We start from the raw sequence: 22,562 nt of genomic DNA on the forward strand, positions 1-22,562 counted from the left end.
CATCTTCTCTTCTTCTGTGATGATTTTTCTGACACCTATCATATTCCAGTCATTTTTTACCCCACCATATACCCTCTGTCATCTTTAAGAGCATGAGAAATACTACTCCACTTTGCTGTTCTTCATAGAGAAGCTGTTAGATATCTTTGATCACCCCTGTCACCTCCTCTCAACTTCTTTGCTGTTCTTCTGTACCCTTTGAGAGTGGGAAGGGGGACCAGAACTGCAGATGGTATTCAGGATACAGGTGCATTATAGGTTCATATTTCTTCCATTTTATTGCTTACTCTTTTCTTAATAATCCCTAAAAATCAATTTCCTATTTACTGCTATTTGGCAACAAGCCAATAGTTTCCTTGATCTGCTTAACTATAGCCATATATCTGTTATTGAGTGGTAATAGTCAGGTCAGAGAACATCATTTTATACTTAGAGTTAGGATTATGTTTTCCCTCAATTGCAGTGCTTTACATTTATGGCACTGAATTTCTCCTGCTATTTTATTGTCAAAAGACCAGTCTTGTAAGATCGTTCTGCAATTCATCATTGGCCTTTGTTTTTAACCAATTCAAGTAACTTGGTATTACCAGCAAACTTTGACAGATCATTATTTATCTTCAATGCAGATAAGTGAATGGGTTAAGAAGTACAACTTCCAGCACATATCTCTGTGGTACTCCACCACTGACCTCCCCTCACTGATAATCAACTCTTTATTTACTCTTACTCTCCATTTCTTATCTTCTAACAGTCATTAACCTAACTGAGGGTTTACTCTTTTATCCCACGGCTGTTGGTTTCTTTTAGAGTCTCTGATGATGGACTTTATTGAAAATCCAAGACTGCATCTGCTGGATCTTCCTTCAAAAAACTTCAATAGCTTAATATATTATTTCTCTTTATAGAAGCCAAACTTATTTTTCTCCAGTATAACAAATGAATATGTGTCGCCACAAATTTTGTTACAGCTTCTATTAATTTATCTAGAACAGACACTAATCTTCTGTATACAATACTCTGGAGAGGTGTAATAAAATATAATAAGGACTGATTTACATGAAAATTGAAAACCACAGGTGGGAGACGCTCAGAAGTATAGTCCTGCAAGTAACAGTGATTAACCTAGGAGTTCCATGTTTATCCTACCAAATAAGTTTCATGTCAAGTTGACTGAATTTGTCATTACATTCTTTGACTTGCCATGGGATATGCCAAAACAAGCTAGTGTTTCCTCTGTCCAACACATCACCTTCAAAAACAACGGAGGAACTCATGTTCCAACCTTATTAATACTGGTCAGCTCAGTGCAAACCCAGAGGAAACTATTCAATATACAAGGAACCTGCAAGCCTTTGAACATATTCACACACTAACAATCCATTATGCTCTTATCCACCAGAGAGCTAAACGGTTTTCCATGTCGACATTTAAAATGGATTAAATTCACAACTAAAGCCTCTAGTTCCAAAAAGCAGAGGAAAGAAGAAATCTTAGCTTCTGGATTTCTTTATACACTGATAACCTAAAGACGTTTAGGCAACATCTGTGCTAAAAAAACAAACAAGGCCGGCTCACAGGCTTCATCAGTGTCCCCTGCTCATCCCTACTTACTGGATCTAACTTCAGATAGGTAGGACAGTACCTCAACGCAAGACCTAAATCATTCTCTGATTCCATTCAGCTATTAGTGTACTACTTAGTGCAGTACTGGCCTGTGCTAATAGTTTTGGCCTATTGGCTTTCAGACATCTGAGCAAGGTCTGTGGAACTATATGGGTCAAGAACTGGTTCCGACAGTCAATATTGCAGCTGATAACATTGTTTTGGAGAGGAAGAGAGTTTAGATGTATGGATATGAGCTGTGCTGGGCTACTTGCATGCATAGCCACAGAACATGCTGCGACTGATTTTATTTATGAATGCAGACGTAGCCCTAGCAATTCCTTTGAAGTCAGAGTATGAATCTCAAAAAAAAAACCTTATGATGTGAAGATTGTGTCTGAAAAGAATATATGTAATACAAAGATTTTTTTTTACTTCTTGTTTTCTTCAACTGGTACTTAACTTTCTTAAAATATTATATAAAACACTGTCTAGTTAGTCCTCATAATACTTTATGGACACAGGGAAAAAAACTTTATAAATGGACAACACCTAAACAGCAAGCATCATAGTGACAAAACATACGTCACATGTGATTTTTGAAAGCATCTCCGATAAGTGTAAGGTGTCACCCCGTGACAAACCTGCAATTATGACCACAGAGATTTCAACTCCGAGTCCTGTGTTCAAACTTGAAGATTACCCTGCCAACAATGAATTGCAATTCCCTTACAAACTGACTTTAATTTTGCAAATTAGTCATAAGGCAAATGTGAAAAGTAACCTGTTCATCATTAGACTTTTATCTTAACTTTTAGCTTTAGTAAACCTTTTTGCTTATTTCAAAAAATTATATCCAGAAATTTTACAAATAGGAAATGAAGAAGTTGTTCTCTGATATCAGTCAACTTATGATATGACATAACTGATTAGGTTAAAAAAAAAAATTAAAAAAAATAAATTTGTGATCAACGATTTCTGACCAGCTGTGTATATACTGTTTAAGTTTTGGAAATAACTTATAGAAGTGAAAAGATAATGTATTTTCCTTACCCCATTTTCGTTTTGTGAAATAAGCATCAGCACTAGGGTCATTGAAGTGTCTGCTCATCATAGTCTCTCCTCCAGCATGAAAATCATATGCAAACACAAGAGCTTAGAAATAGAAACATGTGACAATTACTAACTCAAACATTCACAAGAAGTGCCTCAACACAGTGGGAACATCTCCCCTTCCCCCCCTCCCCCCCCCCAAATACAAAACTCCCCACACTTACAGTGTTCTCCAAATGCTTTAGTGGTAAATACTTCACGCAGGGTTACTATATTTGAGTGCTGAATTTTTTTCCACATGTCAACCAAAACCATGCACTTTGTGTTAACAAGACGAAAACCTGACAAAACAACATAATCTGCAGTTTAAGATGCAAGCTGGGGAGAGGGAGGGATTTTTTCTTTAATATTTATTCTAAAACAACTAAAAAGCCCATATTTAAATAAGAATAAAGTGCTAATTTAGGAATCTCTTCCTCTCTCAGCCCCCAGAAAATAAGTTTGGCAAAGCTATTTCAAGATTTTTACACAGAATATTAAAATATATATTTAAGCTTAAATACAAGTGGCATTTCCATTTAAAAAAAATGGCAACTCAATTTTTCTCACCATGTATCCTCCGAAGGCAATATGGCAGGTCATCTTTACTATTTACAGCTTTATAGCATGATGTAATGTACCCAAAGTTGCTTGTTTTCTGTATCCGATTGGGCGGTGGCAGTGGTTCTAAAGGAAAGAGACTGTGGTAGCTGTCCACTTCCGCAGGAACTGCTAAATCAGTTTTTATACAGAAATGTATTAGATATCAATTAACTTTGAGAAAGTTACTGTGGTAGCAGAGAAGATTAAATCTACTAAGTCATTAATACGTCAATTCTTTGCATCGTCTTTTAGATGTATGCAAAGTTAAAATCCAGTATTTTTGCTTTAATATCAACATATAGGTTTCAATAATTGTCTTCTGAAGAACAGTAGTTAAATCTCCCTCAAAAAAAAGGGGGGGGGGCAGAATTCTGTCCACCATTCTAATTTGCCTTAAAAATTTATTCTTCCTGAATGACATTTTTGGGTTTTTTTCCTGCAGAGATTCACAAATAAGCACCAGTTTCCATACAGGCTTTCAGAACATCTTTTTAAGAACGCTGTTTTCATCACAGAAAGAACAAATAAGAGCATTGGTTTGTGCCTTAACTGTGTTTAAAGCACAGAGATAGAGATAGAGAGGGAAAGAGAGTGAAAGAGAGAGGGGCTGAAAGGTTTACAAATTGGATTAAGAGATTACCCCTAGAAGAGACACACTTGTTCCTCATCTAGATTAGTAAACTAAAACGCATTTTAGACTATCATTGCTGTATTAAAACACAGTTGAAAAGTAAGGACGCTGCACCCAAAACAAGTAATCTGTTTTAACAAAGATGATCACAGTCAACTGTAAATTCTCCAAAAACCTAATCACAATGAATTGTATATATTTCTCTTGCCAGACAAGAACTAGTACAATGACTTTTCTAATATCCTAAGAGCGGACCCACTCAAAACAACCTAGTGTGTTAACTTTGTATGTGGCACTGGAAAATAAATGCATCCTTTAAAGGGACACCTAATATGTGCAAAATAACACAATGTTTTCACAAGGCTATGTTCCCCTAATTCCTTTTTTCAATAATTAAGTGTTCTGGATCATTAAAAAGTTTCATAATAAATAAAAAAAACATACAAAAAGTTAATAGAAGAAACAAATTTCCTATTTATGAAATGCTTTGAAAACCAACATATTAAAAACATTGCACCAGGTTATTCTCAGTCCAGACTGATGATTAAGACCTCATGAAAAATTAAAAACAGGATTTTTTTTTTCCAAGATGCTATAAATATTATTGAATATTTTTCTGCAACTGTACATATGATCACGGCTTAGTCTGTAAGAAACTCTTACTTACCAGGAATATCAGCTTGATCAATCTGGGCCATAGTTATTAAGTGTCTGTTGATCAGTTCCTGAAGAGCAAGTTATGTCAGGTTTAGAACTTTGTAATTCAGTTATCATCTTTGATAAGCTAACAGCATACTGTCTTTAAAAGACAGCCTACTTGTACTGGAACAGCTAGTTGATGCAAGAGTCCTTGGAGGGGGGAAGCGGCAGGGGAACCAAAAACACTAGCATGAAAAAAAATTAATGCTAGAATGCATAAACTCTTTCCCCAGAAAAAAAGCAGCTGCAAAAGACATGTTAACCAAAGCTAGCATTCGCAGAAGCACCTAATACTATGACACTGAAAGAATGGTCATAGCCAGACCTTCAAGAAGCACTCAGCAACTAGCATCCGCATACACTTTCATTTTGGTGAAAGATTTTAAAAAAAGAATAGGATTACAGCTTTAAAGAAATGCTATGTAAATTAACTCAGACACACTAAGGTACTATGTACATCAAGAATATTTACTTGCATAGGAGACTATGGCATGCAGTTCAGACTGCAGTCACGTATGCTATAACCTGCCCTCATCCTCTTAGTACTCTGTCTGCCACAGGACTAGATTTTTAAAATTTTCCATAGAAAAAACTGACTGCACAGATTTGTGTTTATTTCTCTTCTACTATTGGTGATTCTCTAATTCTCTCCAAGATACACAGTTTCCTTTTAAATTCTCTATAATCTTACCTGTCTGAGTTCATCTGCCATGAAGAAGGAAGGTGCATTTGCTTTAGGCTGCATGTAAGCAACATGAGGTGCAGCTGGATGGTAAATGTGGTAATTTGGGAATACCTGACAACAAAGCATTTTTAAAATCAGTTTAAAACCCTTAAGGATTGGGGAAATGCAGAGATCTATTATCCTTTCAGTTTGAACTACTGAACTATGAAGTCTTCAGGCACAGCACGTTATGAATATACTGCCAGATGCATTAAAAATTCCTTATGAGATATTTACTACTAACAATTTCAAGGGTGCATGTATGTCTGTGTGTATTTATATATTTTAACATTTTTGTAACTGCCTTTTCCCTTCTCTACTATAAACTTAAGATTTAACATATCAGAAATGAAAATAATCTGAAATAGCGTTTGATGCTTCCTCTGTATATATACACACAGAGACATACATAAAATGTTTTCTCTCTACCGCTGTGTGAAAAACAAAACTCTTCACAGAGGAAATAAAGAATACACAAACACACGCTCATGTCTTCTCTAGTCTTTACATACCAGTGATCTTAAAGGATGGTTACGACATACAACACCAAATATTCATACAGAATAAAGGTCTCAGAGAAAATTCTTAAGCACAATTTTTTAAATATTAACCAAATCAGCATTTCAAAACTCCACATACTTTTGTATCAAGACCAAACATACCATTCCTGTGAGAGGTGCTGGAGTTGTATCAGTATAGAAGTATGTTGTTCCACCCACTGTTTCCTTCTGGATCACCTGGCCAGTAGATGGAGGCTGAGAGACAGTATTAGCAACAGAAGCGGAGGCACTAGTAGGCACCATATAGTTTGCTGGGTTAGGAGTATGACTTCTTCTTCGAGGAGCAGGAGATGTATGAGGAGTTATTTTGGGGGAATGAAGAGGAGATGATCCTGCTGACAGTGACATTCCTTAGAGAAACACAAGAAGATATCCTTGGTCAAATCTCTGTCATCAAACAAAACTAATCTGCAGCTTGAAAAAATAGCCTTCACTACACTCAGTTCAGAACTAAATAACATTCTGCACAAGTGAGAGGCTTAATGATTGCTCCTTCTTTAGGAAGGGTTAAGGAGTGAAGTAGTAAGAGCAAGACTGGAACAGACACATTTTCCCACCGTCTGTTAGTTCGGAGAGGAAGGGGGCTTGGGAACTTATGACCTACAAACGTGGAAGAATTGGAACAAAATATGCAGTAGTAGAAACAGGGAGACAAACCAAATCAGTGCTGTGTCTAGAAAAAGAGAGTTTATTAAACTGCACAGAGATAAAAGACTAATGACTACATGATATGTGAATGTTTACATAACAGTTACATGAACAGTTGCTTCACAACGAGTGAAGTTTGCCAAGCTATAACTCACTCAATCTATTATGCAGGTTCTACCTTTTACTATACCGTAAACACTAGTTATGACTACATGTTGTTAGATTGCCAATGATTACAGCCTACAAATAAGCAATATGTAAAATGCTATTTTAATAATTATAAGGGAGAAATTATCCATTTTCTTCTAGTGATGAACAAAATTCATCCTTCAAAAAAAAATCAATTTGTTAGGTAACAATAGGCAACTTTTCAGAATACGTAATCAGTTAGGTATTCGTGATCAGATTTTCAAATTTACTTAAAATGATTTGATTGACTGATTTTTACCAAGTGCGACAGAAGACAGGCAACTAAATGGAAACTTTTGAAGCTTAGCATTTAAACATAGTGCAGTGGGAAAAACAATGGCAACCTGTACTGCATACAAGCTTCCTAGTTATCAGAAAAATAGGTTAGTTATTTAATTCAAGAGATATTGTAGACAGATATGCTATTTATAAATATTTAAGTGTCAGTCTACGAACAAGCCTTCCAGGTTGTTATAGAAAAGACATTACTCTTCAGAAAAACCCTAGAATTACTTGTAGCAGATATTAAACATTTAGGTGATCAGATTAATACAAAGGACAGCATCTTTGAAATTAGGATTTGCTCATTTCAGATTGGGATGTACTTCTGTTTTAGCAATCAGAAATATATTAGTTGAACCAAATTCCTTCTTTAAGAGGAGATAAGATACACAGCTTTTGTTCTTAATGCTGTATGGACAGTTGAGAATTCTCTAATTAAATATTCGGTTATTATTACTCAGATATCTGCTTAAATTACTTTCATTTATTAGCTTACTTTCATTTATTAGCTCTGCTTTGTCTTTATAGGTTGATAAACAAAGGGACAATACATTCACATCTCAGTAACGGATAAAAGTCTTTTCACACTCACATTTCCTCCCTACAGTAGTCACACATCACCTACACTTATTTTTTTTTTTTTTTAAAGAAGCAAATAACAATTCTACTATTAGTTTAGTAAGTATGTGGGAAAAAAAATAAATGACACACAACAATAGATAGAAATCAAGCTTTTGTTAGTTTCTGACAACACTAAGTTCTTATTTCTAGAAGTTAATGTTTCATACTACTTATTGTAGAATAAAAATTTTACCAGATTTCAAGTGGGGAAAGTATTATTCTGAAGCTACAATATTCTAATGATTATTAATAGAATATTTGTAACCTTATTTTGGTTCCAACAATTTATTTTTGGCACTCAAAAAGCACGCATAAGAATTCAGCACAACTATTTGTTCATGAGAAGTGAGTATTTTTCACAAAACAAACTATTTTTAATATAAAACATAAAGCCATCTTTTGCCTTTCTCTTTAGTTGAGCTTCTTCAGTTATTTATTCTTTTTATAAAATATATAATATACCCATTTGTTAGTCAAAATATTCTTTATATTTTCTTTATATTAATGTATACATATACAAGCATATATAAGCAATACCGCAGAACAACTGCTTGCTAATTAGTACATTACATAATTTACTTATTAAAATGTGAATTACAACAAGCATTTCTGAATGACTGTTTAATTTTTAAAGTTTTTCTTGAATGGAAAAACAGATGTCTCCTAAAAATCTGTTTACAAATTAACTGTAAGACCACAGAGTGTTATACAAGAATTGCTGTGATACGTTTATGCTACAAAAGAAAGGAAAACTTGCCATTCAGGTAAATGTTGCATAAAGTGACTGAGCGGTCCTTAAATATTTCAATACATATGGTACAGATAGCTATAACTTTAGAAAGGGTTTAAATGACTAAAATTTGAAGGAAGGCTAATTAAAATAATCATAAAACTGAAGTAGTTCTCCTACAATTTGTGTCTATGATATTCAAGTGATTCTCTTGATTGAGGGAAAGTTTTTAACATGTCTATTTTACTCTATTCCAATAAAAAATACTATTAACTAGAATGCTTACAAGCATGTAATCTATACCTAGGAGGTTTCAAGAAACTTGTCTCAATAGAAAGTTCAGCTGTAGAGACTGGGAGCCGGGGGGGGGGGGGGGGGGGGGAATAGCAGCCATCATATAAATTAATGAACAGAATAATGGAAACCTGCTTTACTTTAAAATAAAAACTGTATGTAGAACAAAGTTATAGTATACTGTATGACTTACACTTAAACCAAAACTAGCAACTCACAGCCTTGCTAAAACTATTTAAAAATTCAACTGAGAATTTCTCAGAAAAAAACCACTGTTACTAGCAACTTATAGATACAATTCCAAGCAATTTCCAATGTAAGACTTTGTTTTAATTTATTCCTGCCAAAGGAAAAAGAAATAGCTGTACATACAAACCCTTAATGTCTTTTTTTGGTTAGTAATGCAAGAGAGAAAGAAAAGGAAGATAATTGTAGAGTTGTGCAAACCACTTCAAATGCCATTCCAGCCTCAGCTAAGTTTGAGTTGGGAAAGACCTTGAGTGTTTGATGAAGATCATCTGTAGGACAGAGTGGCTTCTCATTTGCCAATATACATAAGCACAAGATGTGAAAGAACTTTGACTAGAGTTTATTTTTACACTACTAGAGCAACACACGATTGATTGCAAGAAATTTGCTGCTAGAGCTATGGTGGATTCCAATAGGCTGAGGCAGCAAATATTTGAGGTGATAGATCCTTTGAGAGACCTGCACTAAATGTTGAACAGACTGAATAAACAATTATTAGCCCTGAAAGTCCAAGGCCAGATACAAAAACCAGAAAAAACTCATCTAATACAGCAAAACTGATGCCATGCTAGGTGCTTATGGAGGCAGATAAATTTGGATTCACAAACTTGAAGAGTTCTCACCAACTTCATTGGGACTTTAATCACTTAGAGCCTTACTAATATTAATACTTAACCACAATGAAATAAAATGAGATGGCAGAACATGAGTAAAACACCTGAGATAGGCAGCAACTAGAAATTACTGCAGGAAAGCAAACGAGATGAAGTGGTTAAAAACTTTTAAGCCTGCTGTATTAGGTGGTGAACATATATTTCTAGTGACTGATACTGAAGGAAAAAGATGATACTGAATATGGGGCTGGTAACAACATGGTGAGTGTGGAGCCACTCCTCACAGAATTAGACAAGCTGTTTTCAATGAGGTCAGTTTACCTAGATGCTTATCCACATGAGGGCATAGGAAAAATCAGGTTTGCCTACTCTAATTACAGTAATATTTTATCCCTCCCCACCCCATCTTTTTTTAAAACATGCCACTTATCCTGACAAAAACAACTTTTAAGTTTTCTCTATGAGACAGAGTTTAAAGTTCCCCTATATTAAAATTCCAATGCCAGTAGGAGTACTAAGACACAAACACCAAAAAAGCTGCTTCAGATTGCCTTTCCTGAACCTCAACTACTAGTAAAGACAGCTTTCAATTCCTTTTTTTCCAATGACTCTAATTCCTTTCATGAAGTAGTCAAATACTACCTTGCAAGGTAAGCCACAAGGAAGAAGGGCTTCTTTCACTTCAGTTACTCACATCTAAAAGACAAATACTTTGCTACATCACAATGCTGAGACAGAAAAAATCCAGTATAGACCTATTTCTGATAACTGGACTATTACAGTTCAGCAAAGAATAGTTCTAAACAGAAGTACTTCTCTAACAGTTCTTTCAGAGAGAAGATTACAGTTTAAATTCATTTGTTAGCCAAGTTGCATGTATATATATTATAACCTTAATCTTTCCTGGCATTAGAGTAGTTCTCAATTTTTGTAATGCTTAAAAAAAACCCCTCAAAGATTACAATTGAAAACCGCATTGCTTTCTGTTGAAATAACTTGGGGAGGGGGTTGGCATCTTGATAAAATATCAAGTGTACATTAAAGGACAGCACAGCATTATTCATATACTGTTTTCAGATTATTAATACAAAACCAAATAGTACTGTTTGTCTTAACGTTTTCTTTTTCTACAGATATTTGGGGGCGGGGGGTTATCCAGTAAAAATAATGATGGCTGTCATGGTATCATACTAACATCAAAATAATGTTTGCAGGCTTTGAAAATCTTCTTGTAATGTTAACATCTACTGTACAAGTCATCTCCATATATCTGGATCTCAGACTGCTGTATGCATTTTAGGTAGAGGAGGAGAACATATTCACATATAAAAATTAAATTGTCCCGCATTACTGCTTTACTTTCACTTCTTGCATTGTTTTAATTTTTGAAGTTTCATTGTGACTGAAGAAAGGGAAGTGGCACACTTTGAAATTCAGTTGAGACAATGCTCGAAGATATTTTATGGAATAATGCTTCTAACAAAGCTTTGTAATATATGTAATATGTTTGAATTAAAAACTAAGTTGTATTTCAAGCCTGAGAATTCATACAGATAAGCAGAATTAAAAGAAGGGCATAAAAAATGAATTCTCATCACAGATTCAGTGTCTACTGTTTTTTCACTGAACAAAAATTTGCAATTTGCAATTTAGTGAGTGAAGTAGGATTTCATTTAGCTTACGTCTATACAGATCAGTTGGCCTACAACATAAATACTTTAAAAAATGGAGGAATCCAACAAATGTTTTATACACATTTTCTTAGACCTTTGCCTACAAATTTACTCACTAGAGCCTTATCCTATGCCACTAATGATACACATTCAGAGGTCAAAGATAAAGCATTTAACATTATTAACATTTTATCAACATAGTGTTCTGTATTTCAGAGATATTCCAGGCTACTAGGTCCACTTCAAGAAATGACTCAAAGTAAATAATAAAATCAGACTACTTCAAGAATTTCTTGAAAGCTGCATCTTTAAATTCAGAAAACACTCCCTTTTATTACAGGTTGTGTATTTCCAAGTTAATTAGATCTGCCTAACTCCCTAAACAACAGTCATCAGTTCCTCCTCCTCAATTTTATTTGGGATAAAACTGATTTAAGTCTCTCTGCCTTCTTCTTTTCTTGTGCCATTCTGGCATGATTGTGGCACTTCCTCAGCAGAAAAAAAAAAGCATCATATTTGATAGGTGAGGTCAGAACAAGCTCTCCGTACCTCTTTGTGTTTTAGGCCAGATAATTTTCCTCAGCCGAAAACACTCATTTCCAGCTTGAGTCATGAGCTCAGAGAAGTACACTTTCCTACTCACCAACTTCTAAGCCAGCCATGAATACAGATCTGTCAGTCAGACACAAGCACATCACCTCTATACTGCTGGTTCCTAGCCTGCAGGTCCCAAACAGCAGCAGAAAAAAAGTGAGCAGGATGGGAACACATTTGGCAAGCGCACAGAGTATGACTAACCACTGACAGGATCTCCTGCATTCTGCATAAGCTCAGAGCCTGTCTTGGACTAAATATAGAAGCAATGGAAATGGTAAACTGCTGTAGTTTAAATTGATGACAAACACATCATTCTTCAGCTATAACCTGCCTTAAGCAAACAAACCAAAGACTTTCTCTATTGGGGGCTATATAGATATCTTCTCTCTCTCAAGTTTAACAAGGCAATGATGTCTTAGCACTGCTATGAAATCTGAATTTCTTTCATACAAATTGTTGCAATTTTAATGGCACCGTTACTCTGAAACTGCTATACAGACCTGTATAGCAAACCTCTTGGCAGAAGTCGTATTTGAAGAAAGTCAACAACTCACTTATATTCACATGCAACTGCTAAACAGGAAGCGTTTGCAAGCATGGGAATGGAAGGTGCTAGAACAGCGTATTATCTTGGAGAGCTCAAGCAAAAGAGGCTTGCAGAGGAGGGACAGACCTGTTCAAAACTGTTCACTAGGACAGTTTCCTCCAGCTATCTGTAGAAGTGGCATTTTTTCCTCACTCTGTTTTAGTATTATATTGAAAGCTACAGAGATCAAGACAAGTGACTGTGTGATGAGATTATGCCATAAAGCACTTCAGTAGGTAAGACATGTAAAAGTAGGACTAGCCTTCTTCCGATAGAGATGTCAGGTGTAGAAACAAGAAGTTGTCTAATACAGTATGTTTGGTTTCATCTGTCATTTTTTTCAGTATTTCTGCAGCACTGCTGATAAGACAGGTGGAACAAGTACATTTTCCAGAAATATCCCATTTTGTGAACAGTTACTTTTCAAATACTAGATGTCAAAATGTTTTTGATTTACACCTACCTTTAGTTAAATCCCCAAAATTCGAGCTATGCCAGAACTGTTTTTTTTTTCCTGTCTTGTACTAATCCTTTATCTACTTCGTAATGGAGGAATTAAACTACGGCACTTTTAACAAATCATTCCTACAATATTTCCTTATTCCTTCCGAAATAATAATTTCCTCCAGTATCCTGTAAGCAATCTTAATCTCCTGCAAATCTTTTACATGCTTCCTGAAAGTTATTCTACTGGAGAATATACATCCTTTAACTGGAAGGAGACTTACATTTATTTAAAAGAAGATTCTTACAAACACTTAACATCCATTTTCATTTTGAATTCTCTTCAGCTTATCAATAACTTTGTAACACATCCCCAAAAAATCATTTTTAATGACAATTTCACAACATGTTTAACTCTTCTTTATTCTGTTATCCAGTATGACCTAGATGGTGAAGTTTTCCCACATGTAAATATTCTTCTCTTAAGAGCCTAATCTTTCAGAAAGAGCACCTCTTAATTCACTTCGAGTTAACAGAAGTTTCTGTGGGTGTAGACAACTGACAGCTAAGCCATTTAAATAAATGTTTAAGTGTGATATTTATGAAGTATACTTAGATCCAGAAAATACTGCAATCAATGGAGGGAGACAAACTTTTACAGAAATTTGGAGTACCCAGCACAGAACCCTGCCCTGAACTATATTCACTACAGGAAGGGCAAAGAAACAAGCCACATTTTCCTGAAGTTTACTCTTGTGAACACTCCCTCATCCCTTCTTCTCCATAAACAAACAATAGTATTTGAACCTATATAGTTTGGCATCTATGTTTCTAGGTCCTCTAATTTCTGTAAGTACTTCTTTCATCAAGTGTGTTACTTATCCTTTCAATATATTACCTACAGATAGTAAAGAAATTGGACTGTGAACAATCCCTCTGAGATCCCTAATGGACACTTTCCAAAAGTAGATCATTTTATTGTATTCTATTTAATCCTTTTTACACCTTTCAATCCAGGTCACAAGGCTGAGAGGCATATAAACACAACAGTTTTCCAATAAGACTGTACAGCACAACATAGTATGAATCAGACACAGCACTGCATTATGGCAATTTGGTCAGCAGAAGTATCAAAAGCTTTCCTAGCCTGTTCTTGTAGTTATAACATTACACTAGTGTAAGTGCTGGCTTCATTAGTGTTGACACTGATGTCTATCCCCTCATTTCTGAAAAGTCTGAAGGTCAGTTTAATAGATGGTAATTGCCAAAATTGCTTAAAAACTCCAAACATTTACAGTCTTCCGGCGGTTACCCAATTTTCATTCATCGCAAGAGAATGTATGTAAGGAAATTTGCTAAAGAATTTAGGATGTGTAACATCCAGATCTGTGGAACTTAAAATTATTTCATTTTTATACATAACAAGTACTAGAACTAAGTTAACTTAAGATCGTAAATCCAAAAGCAGCACAAACAGCTTGATCTTTTTAAGCCTAAAAAAATCTTGTCACTCAGAATTCTATGACTGCATGGAACACATTTAGACAAGAGTTTTAAATATGGGAAGTAATTCAAGATCAGTTTTAAAAGTGAGATTACCTGATATGACAGATACAATAACAATTAATGAATACTTTGCAAGGCAAATGATTTCAGGATAAGTCTGTCTTTTCTTGGTTATTATCAAAATTTTTTAATATATGCTCATTAACACTGAAAATAATTGCATCTAGATTACATACCCTAGAGATAAATCAAAAGAATGGACAAATGTATTATAATCACGGTACAGAGCACATATAGTTTTAGAATGCAGTTTATTTCAGGACCACAGCTAGTTCAAATCTACTTCAGACACTGCTGTAGCAAGGACAGCACACAGCACAGTAAATATGTAGTAATTCAACACCTCTTTTACCCCAAGAAGCAGGGTAAGTCAGCTTCAGTTAACTTCAGTGCTGTTGTGGCTGAATAGATTTCATGGCCTGCAGTGCGATTTCCATACACTACTAAAAAATAAAATCCAAATTACTTACTTTTATATTCTTGAAGAGTTTCTCAATTTTAAGAGCTAAAATAGGAGGTATCTAGATTTATACATGATTAACCTGATCACTAGCTTTACAGTTTTATGTTTAATATAACTGCAAATTAGGAGAAGCAAATTTACTGCAAAACATTATTCTCAACTTACCTGGTGCTAGCCCAGCAGTAGCAGGACTTCCCATGGAGGGGTGAGAGAACAGGGCTTGAGAGAAGGCAGACATATTTGACTGGGATACATTACTCAGCCTGGAGGTTGATCCTCCTTTAGGAATAAACTCACTCGCAGTAGGATTTGGTGTCTGTTTAAAAACAAATGTATATTAAATGTTTAAGTGTGAAGATAGGGACAATACCTATTTGGTAGAAAATATTTTCTAGGCAAGCCTACTGAGGGCAAGGGGAATAATTTTAAGTTATGTAGAGCTTGTTGACAAGAACAGCAGATACAGGAAGCTGATCTGCACAAACATATTTAAATGTTTCTCTCTAGCTTACATCCGAAATATCGGGTTAGCAAGCTTTCCATATGAACAGCTGAGGTGTGAATTCATACAAACACTCTGCGAAAGGCTTCTCATAAGCATCTGTTATATTATATTGACGTTTGGAGAACAGACTTTACAGTGAGGAAGCCTTGCCACTGCTGCACAGACTCTTGCTATGTGATTTTAGAGAAGTCGCCTCAAACTAAGTAGCAGTTTCAAAGCAGCAAAAAACATTTCTGCTAACGAAGGGTCATCTCTGCCTCTATTTCAGATAGGCCTGTATGTTCCTTTTCTGTGAGGTTAGCTTCTGTTTTAATGAGATACTCCATCTACATAGAACCTTTAATCACAAGTTTTAATTTGATACCACAGAAACAAATACCAAAGTGGCTATCAAACATTTACTATTTACTAGTACATAAAATATATCATAACTGACTTTGAATTTCTCTTAAAACCTGTGCAAAGGTTTTTCTTTTTCTATAGAAAAAGAAAATCCTAACTGGAGCTCAAAGGGCAAAAGCTAATTAATGGAGAGCCAGTTGCAAGAGGCATTAGTGGAAGAAAAATGAAATTAAGCCAAGAAATAAAGCTGATTAGTACACAAACACATTAAAGAAGAGCCTGAAGATTATTATATATTCATTGTTAAGTTTATTAAGTTGCATCAAGAGTACCTCTCAAAACTGTCTAAACAAAAGATGTAAAATTAAAGTTTGTAACAAAACTTTGAATAGGCAAAAGATGCTGTTGAGATAATCCATGATGTTTTTAAAACAAATCATATTGGATCACTTCGGTTTCAGGCAGGTTTAAAATAAAAAACAACTGTTAGGTAAGTTATATAGATTTCCACCAATATGAATAAAGTAACATCAGATATGTTAAATTAGTCTCATATTAGAGAGAACTGTGATTATAAAACACTAATTTAAACAGCAAAGAGAAAGTATTTGAAAAGTACTCTTTTTCTGCACTAATTTGTTTTTAACATTTTTATTTGGAGACTTCAGCCAGATATCATTAATATTAACGTATTTCAAAGAACTAGAAAGGGAAGAGGACTCTAAAAGTTGTAAAATTAAAAGTGATGGTTGGGTTTTAAAAGTAAATAGTAAGAATATAACATAGCCTGTAACAGATCAAGAATGCAACACTATATATTCCACCTTAAACCACATAGTAACTACATTATTATGTCACATATTAGTCACTCTATATGTGCATGTCTTAACATTAAAGAAGAGTAATAACCAAATATGCAGTCTGGTGAATTAAAACACTTAGACTTACATGGTTTAAAAGTTCATAAGAATCCTAAAATGGTTCAAACACATTTAGTTAAGGAAAACTTGCTGAAGTATACAGTTAGGCAGCAAAATAAATAGGAAGTTGCATTACACAGACTAAAAACAAGTTACTGATGCATTTAAACTCAAAAGGTGACATTTTTGACCTATCTGAACTTTAATTGTAAGAGACAATGTGCTTCTCCAGCTAAAATCTGGCATGCAACAATTTGGCCAGTTTCGCAATGAAACTGGAAAAAATGAAAGGGGTGGCAGAGAGCTGAGTGGAATTTGCCCAAGTAGTGATATGGCTGAAAATTCAAACAAAACAAATAGGAGAGCAAAGGACAAAGAATTTGTAGAATCTTAGCAAAGCCACATTTCAAACAACAACATGAGATCTAAGTTTTCCACCCTTAAATGTAGCCATGGCACATCCACAGACCTACGACATCTAAATACTGGGTCAACTAGGAGACGAGCAGCAGATGGCAAAAAATCTGGAACATGCAACTGGAAAGAAAGACCACCTTCTGCAAGATATCCTCAGATGTAAACAGCACAATAGGCAGTTCCCTAAACCCTACCCACACCATTCTGGCTAAACACTTCTGACTTTTGATATTGATTCAATCAGTGCCTACAGAACAGGACTGCTTTTAATCTCTAAAGACATTCTGCAAATGTTAATAAACCAGTTTGGGTCTCTAAACAGTCACTTACCTATCAGTCATCATTTTAAAAGCAAATTGCTCGAGAACTCCACTTTAACCAGTTGATATTTCAGTTTATCTACGTAAAAGAGCCTAACCTAGAAAAGTGCTAAAGCAGTTTGCTGTTACGTTGTAGAGTTATGAATAGCAAATTAGGTCATGAGCCCAAAGGAAATTCAGTTTGCATTCATTTTTATATCACAATACTGACAGCACCAGAATCAAAACTGAAAAGATGGTGAGTTGTTTCTATGTAACTTTGATGTAAGCACTTTTTATGTGTAAATCTCTTTGATTTGCATAACTAGCCCCTTTATTACAAATTCCTGCTCTGTTTCTCTGTGACGTTATAAACACAAAGTTGTAACCCAAGACTTTCCCCATTTGCCAAAAAAGATTTAAGTGTTGGTTCCAATTTTTAAAAGATTCTTCTCAACAGTCGATCTGTTTTCTAAAATCAGAAGTATATCTGAGCTCCAAACTCACTAGCCAGAACAAACTACTACAAAGTTTTAATAATTTGTGGTTAAAAAAACAGCTAATACTTTGTCAGAAAATTTGAAGCTTACGCCACAGGGAACATACTTATATGTATTACATTTATGTGAAGTTGCGGTTCTTAGAACATCTCCAAAAGTATTTTAATCTGAATCACAATACTAATTTTTCTGCATATATTTCTTTCAATAAAAATAATATGAAACATATCCCAAACACATCCACAGCATTTAGACTCTTCCCACCTAAAATAAATGAAGGAATGGAATATCAACTATTAGTTCCTTAATGCTGATCTTTTCATTGTTCTTCAAACTTTGCAGACAACATATTCTGTACTCACGTACTCTGTGAGTATACAAATATGCCAAAATTAGGAAGCCAGGCTCTTAACAGCTAATGCTTCCAAAAAAGATGTTCCTAGTCCTGAAAAACATCCTTTCCCTCTGACAACTCAGTAATACAAAGTTTAAGCTCTAGTGCTCACTTTAAATTTGAGTCAGTGGTAAGCCTGAAAAAAACCTCAGTATAAAAAAGTCACTGTTTTAAACTGTACCATTTCTAGTTTTCTGTGTAGCATCTTATCAAACTCCCTAAACGGAAGTTGAGTAAAAATATTTTAAGTTTTGATAGAAATCAAAATATTTGAGGTTGAAATCTCTAATTAGTAAGAAATGTCTTCATTCTATATTGTGCTCCAATTTCTTACAGCACAGTTTTAAAATAGACAAATTTCCCATAATTGGTCATTAATTCCTCATCTCAAAGTAAAGCAACTCCTTTACACTAGACTAGGCTGAAAATTTAACCAATTTAGATTTAATCTTAAAAAAATAATAAAAATAAAGACTTTCAAACATTTTAAGAAATTAAAAGGAAGGAGATAGAATGAATAATGCAATACTGTGATGTTAAAAAGTGAAGAAATGAATGCAGCTCTTAAAATCCAAATAAAAATCAAAAAGCCAGCTACCATCGCTATCTACACTAGTCAACAAACTAAAGGCTATGTTTTCAGTTTCAACTGCAAATGTCCTCATTATTTCTAGAAATCTTCAGAAGCACATACAAAATGACTTCAAAGCATTTTAATTAACATGTGTTCTATAAGCTGCATTAAACAAACATCCCCCCCAATAGGCACTAGCTGAATTAATATCTGCATCATGCATTCTTAATCAGAATGATTCCATGAACAAATTTAACCAAAAATCACTTTATTTTCAGGTTCTTTATATTTGAGCTGTCTTAAAGGCACAAGAACCTCTGTTTAGTCAGTTTTATTATGAAATTTTCAAATAAAACCCATCAAATTCAGTCCATTCAACTCTACAGAACCTCAGTAGTACTTCCGTATGTAAGAGAATGCGAAGTATGTTATAAAACACATACAAATTTAGATTAAAATTAGACTTAAATTCAAACATGATGCAGGTAATAAAGATGAAACCACAAAAGGTCCAAGAGAGGGGGAAGCTACAAAATAGCTCAATGTCACCACTAAGCACAAGGCTCGTCTATCTGGTGACTACCATGCTTTTAAACATATAAAAGGGAATAAAGTTAAAATATAAACAGATCTGTTGTGGGTACCACAGAAAGAACCAAAAGCTCCTTAGAGAAAGTTACAGATGAAGGTAACAAAAGGACCTAAAGCAACTGGCCTAGAATAAAAAGGTATGGATCTCTATGGACAAAGGCCATTGTTGGAGAGCTGTAGAGCAACATGCAATGCTTATGTACTGTATATTGAGGAGCTGTATATGTTAATGGATTTTTTGTATCCAGAAATGAGATGAAAATTCCTGTTTTATCAGCTATCAATTTCAATACTTAAGATTTTTCTCTACCTTCCTTAATGATAAATGCCCAACACTCCAGCACCTTTGTGAATTAAGCCTCAACATGCCCTGAAGTACAGAAGGATTCTATAGTACAGATAGGGAACTGAGACACAAAAATTGGGTAGCTTTTTGAAGGTCATGCAGGGAGCCTACAGTAGCGCTATGGAAACTGGCCTTCTCTCTCTTACTTCCAGTTCAGCACCTCACCACACAAACAGAACTGCACAGCAGCAGCAAAGCCACAACCTCCATTTCTGTGGCTATAATGCTCCTTATTCGTATTAGTTCTAGTTACATGTTCTACCAAAGCCCAAAGCCAGCTACCTAAAGGCAGATTTCACTTTATTTCAGAAGAAAGTGCTAACGTACTTACCATGCTAAAAACTGGAAACAAGCCTTTTTGTCCTCTTTTTATGTTCTCCTTCACCTCCAAATTCATGCTGATCTGTTCTGACATCCCAAATTGCATCATCCTGTAATGGTCGCAGAAAACCACCACAAAACTATACCCAAGCCAGTTCTCTGCCAGTCTACTTTAATTATTTGGCAGAGTTTTCAGAATATCTCTTATTCATCCAAAAACATGCAAGTATTTAATGGTCAGATATGCCATATAATGAAGTTCACATCACGTAAACAGCAAGAGCCATCTCTGCGTTTCAGTTGGATTCCTTGATAACCGTGACATCAGAGAAGGATACATTCTGGGATGTCAGAGCAGCCCATCAGAACCTGGAGGTTGCTAAGGACTTCACAAGTCTCTTCCCCTTCCACTACTGAATTTGTACAAATGCTTCCTTATCTCAATTACTGTGACAAGTCACCACATTACACATACCATCATAAGCTCTACAAATTTCATCTGAAGATCAGCTTTATTAGCTGAACTACTCTAGTGCTCTTTTGAAAAAGTTATAGGCAAATTCATTAGAACTGGGTAAAGTTTGCTGGCTGAAAGTTTTCTTCATCAGGACAAAGGCTCAGACAAAACTATTAGCAAATTTTTGTTAAATTTGGCAAGTAGATCTCACTAAAAAGTAAACTTGTAAAGACTCAGTGTATTTCTATGCTTCTTTAGCAAAATATTTCTAAGTATTATAAAAACTGAAGAGTTTTTAAAAATCCATCATCTTGATGCAAAACACTGGAGAAAGAAATTCACTAAGAATTTTTTACTCAAGTAGCAAAAAAAATCAGTTATTCATGGTGCTCAAGAGCTGATCTATATAATTAAAATTGTACCTATTCCTACTGTTTTAAGCAGGACCAGCATTTGATATTAAAATATGTACTGTATGGTGCTGTAGCAGCCCAGGATGTTTCCCAATATAGAGTAGGACATACAATCAAAGAAAAAACTTAGTTTTTTGTTGTTGTTTTTTAAACATACAAGCCAGAATAGAATTCGGTTCACTTTGTCAAGCTTACATGATTACTGTAGAGCTGTGGGAAGTATTTAAAGTAAATAAATCTGTTTATAAATTCATAACCATGCATAAGAAATGGTTATATTGTTTTATAAGATACCTCATGAATTACCTTGTTTCATAAAACAGCCACTTTTCTGATAAAGATCTCTAAACCTTTAAAGACAGCACTTTGACATTGCACCACGAAATACAGCGTTTTCCCACATTCTAAATCATAGATGTGGAGGAGTGGGCATTCAAATAAACACATGAACTTAACACCTATACCAAGACTTAAAGACAACATTGCAAGCCTTCAGCAATTTTGAGATGCAATACTGTTTTCTCATATGCAAACAAAGGAAAAAAAATGCCTTCAAACAGATGTGATTCCATCATAATGGAACTATTCTACTTATTATTGCTTTGTACTCACCATCAGCCTAAATTTATTTAGTATAACCTATATTCACACCTACAAAACATCTCTAAACAGCCTGTCTTTCAAAAAAATGAAGGGGCCAATGTTATCTGTGGATTACATACCTAAAGCAGAAAAAACAAAGTCAATCTGAAATCTCAGTATCGAACTACAGGTTTTTAAATAGTTTCATGTGTCAAACTTCCACAATAACTATAGCTGCTTTTTGTGTTTTTACAATTAACATTTCTGCTTTTTAAACAGTTCTCAACTTTTGTTTTAGCAGTAACTTAGATATTCACACTAGCATGTAAAGATTTATAGCAATTAGAATGAAGTTGTCCAGCTAAAATTCAGTCTCTCATCTATATAGAGCTTCACATGCCTTCATGATCCGAACTACAGCCTGTTTTTATGCCTTTGTTCATTCTTGCCCGAGTCCACTATTTCTCTGCAACCCCCCGCCTTGTCTTCAATTGTACTTCCTATGGCTGGAACAGCTTTCTGTTCTTTTTTTCTGCCAGATATACATATATACACTTCTTAAAACCCCATGTCTCCATGGTAAACCACATAATTGTATTGTAGCATAAGATTTTGTAATTCAATTACGTAGTTGAAATTCTGGCACGATAAAAGAGCTTGCAATTGCGCAAAAACATTCTTTCGCCCTTCAAAGGCCACACTTCCTGCAGCAGATCCCAAAGCCATGGCCACTTCTGCTTCAGGAAACTAGAAGACTTCAAGCTTTCCTTTGCCCCAATTTTAACACAAACTGGGGGATACAGGCACCAAGAAGATAACTGCTCCTGGTCAGAAGCTCCAAGTGTCAGGTTATTGGCTCTCTAGTTTCCAGAAACACCGAATTTTTCTGCTTTACTATTAAGCAGAGTAGACCAAAGACAAACCTTTCTGTGACACAGAAGGTAAGAGACAACAATGAAGAACATGAGAACAAACAGGGTTTCTCCTGCCCTTCAGCATTCACTTAAAATTTGAAGACTGATTCCCTAATTTCT

At 34.9% G+C, this 22,562-nt stretch overlaps 1 protein-coding gene across 8 annotated transcripts in view; it reads right to left on the reverse strand.

Moving 5' to 3' along the window:
• Positions 1–22,562, reverse strand: part of PAN3 (poly(A) specific ribonuclease subunit PAN3) — an 84,401-nt gene that overhangs the window by 23,573 nt on the left and 38,266 nt on the right. For 7 of the 8 annotated variants that reach the window (XM_064504978.1, XM_064504977.1, XM_064504972.1 and 4 more), the window contains 7 exons: positions 15,033–15,183; positions 6,014–6,261; positions 5,319–5,423; positions 4,596–4,653; positions 3,265–3,426; positions 2,880–2,996; positions 2,656–2,757 (listed from right to left, as the gene is read on the reverse strand). In XM_064504978.1, coding sequence (XP_064361048.1) covers positions 2,656–2,757; positions 2,880–2,996; positions 3,265–3,426; positions 4,596–4,653; positions 5,319–5,423; positions 6,014–6,261; positions 15,033–15,183 — 943 coding nt within the window. The remainder of the gene's footprint in view (positions 1–2,655; positions 2,758–2,879; positions 2,997–3,264; positions 3,427–4,595; positions 4,654–5,318; positions 5,424–6,013; positions 6,262–15,032; positions 15,184–22,562) is intronic. The other variant, XM_064504971.1, reaches the window with a different exon arrangement.

The sequence above is a fragment of the Dromaius novaehollandiae genome, chromosome 1 (genome assembly GCF_036370855.1).
Source record: "Dromaius novaehollandiae isolate bDroNov1 chromosome 1, bDroNov1.hap1, whole genome shotgun sequence".
In the NCBI taxonomy this organism is placed as follows: domain Eukaryota; kingdom Metazoa; phylum Chordata; class Aves; order Casuariiformes; family Dromaiidae; genus Dromaius; species Dromaius novaehollandiae.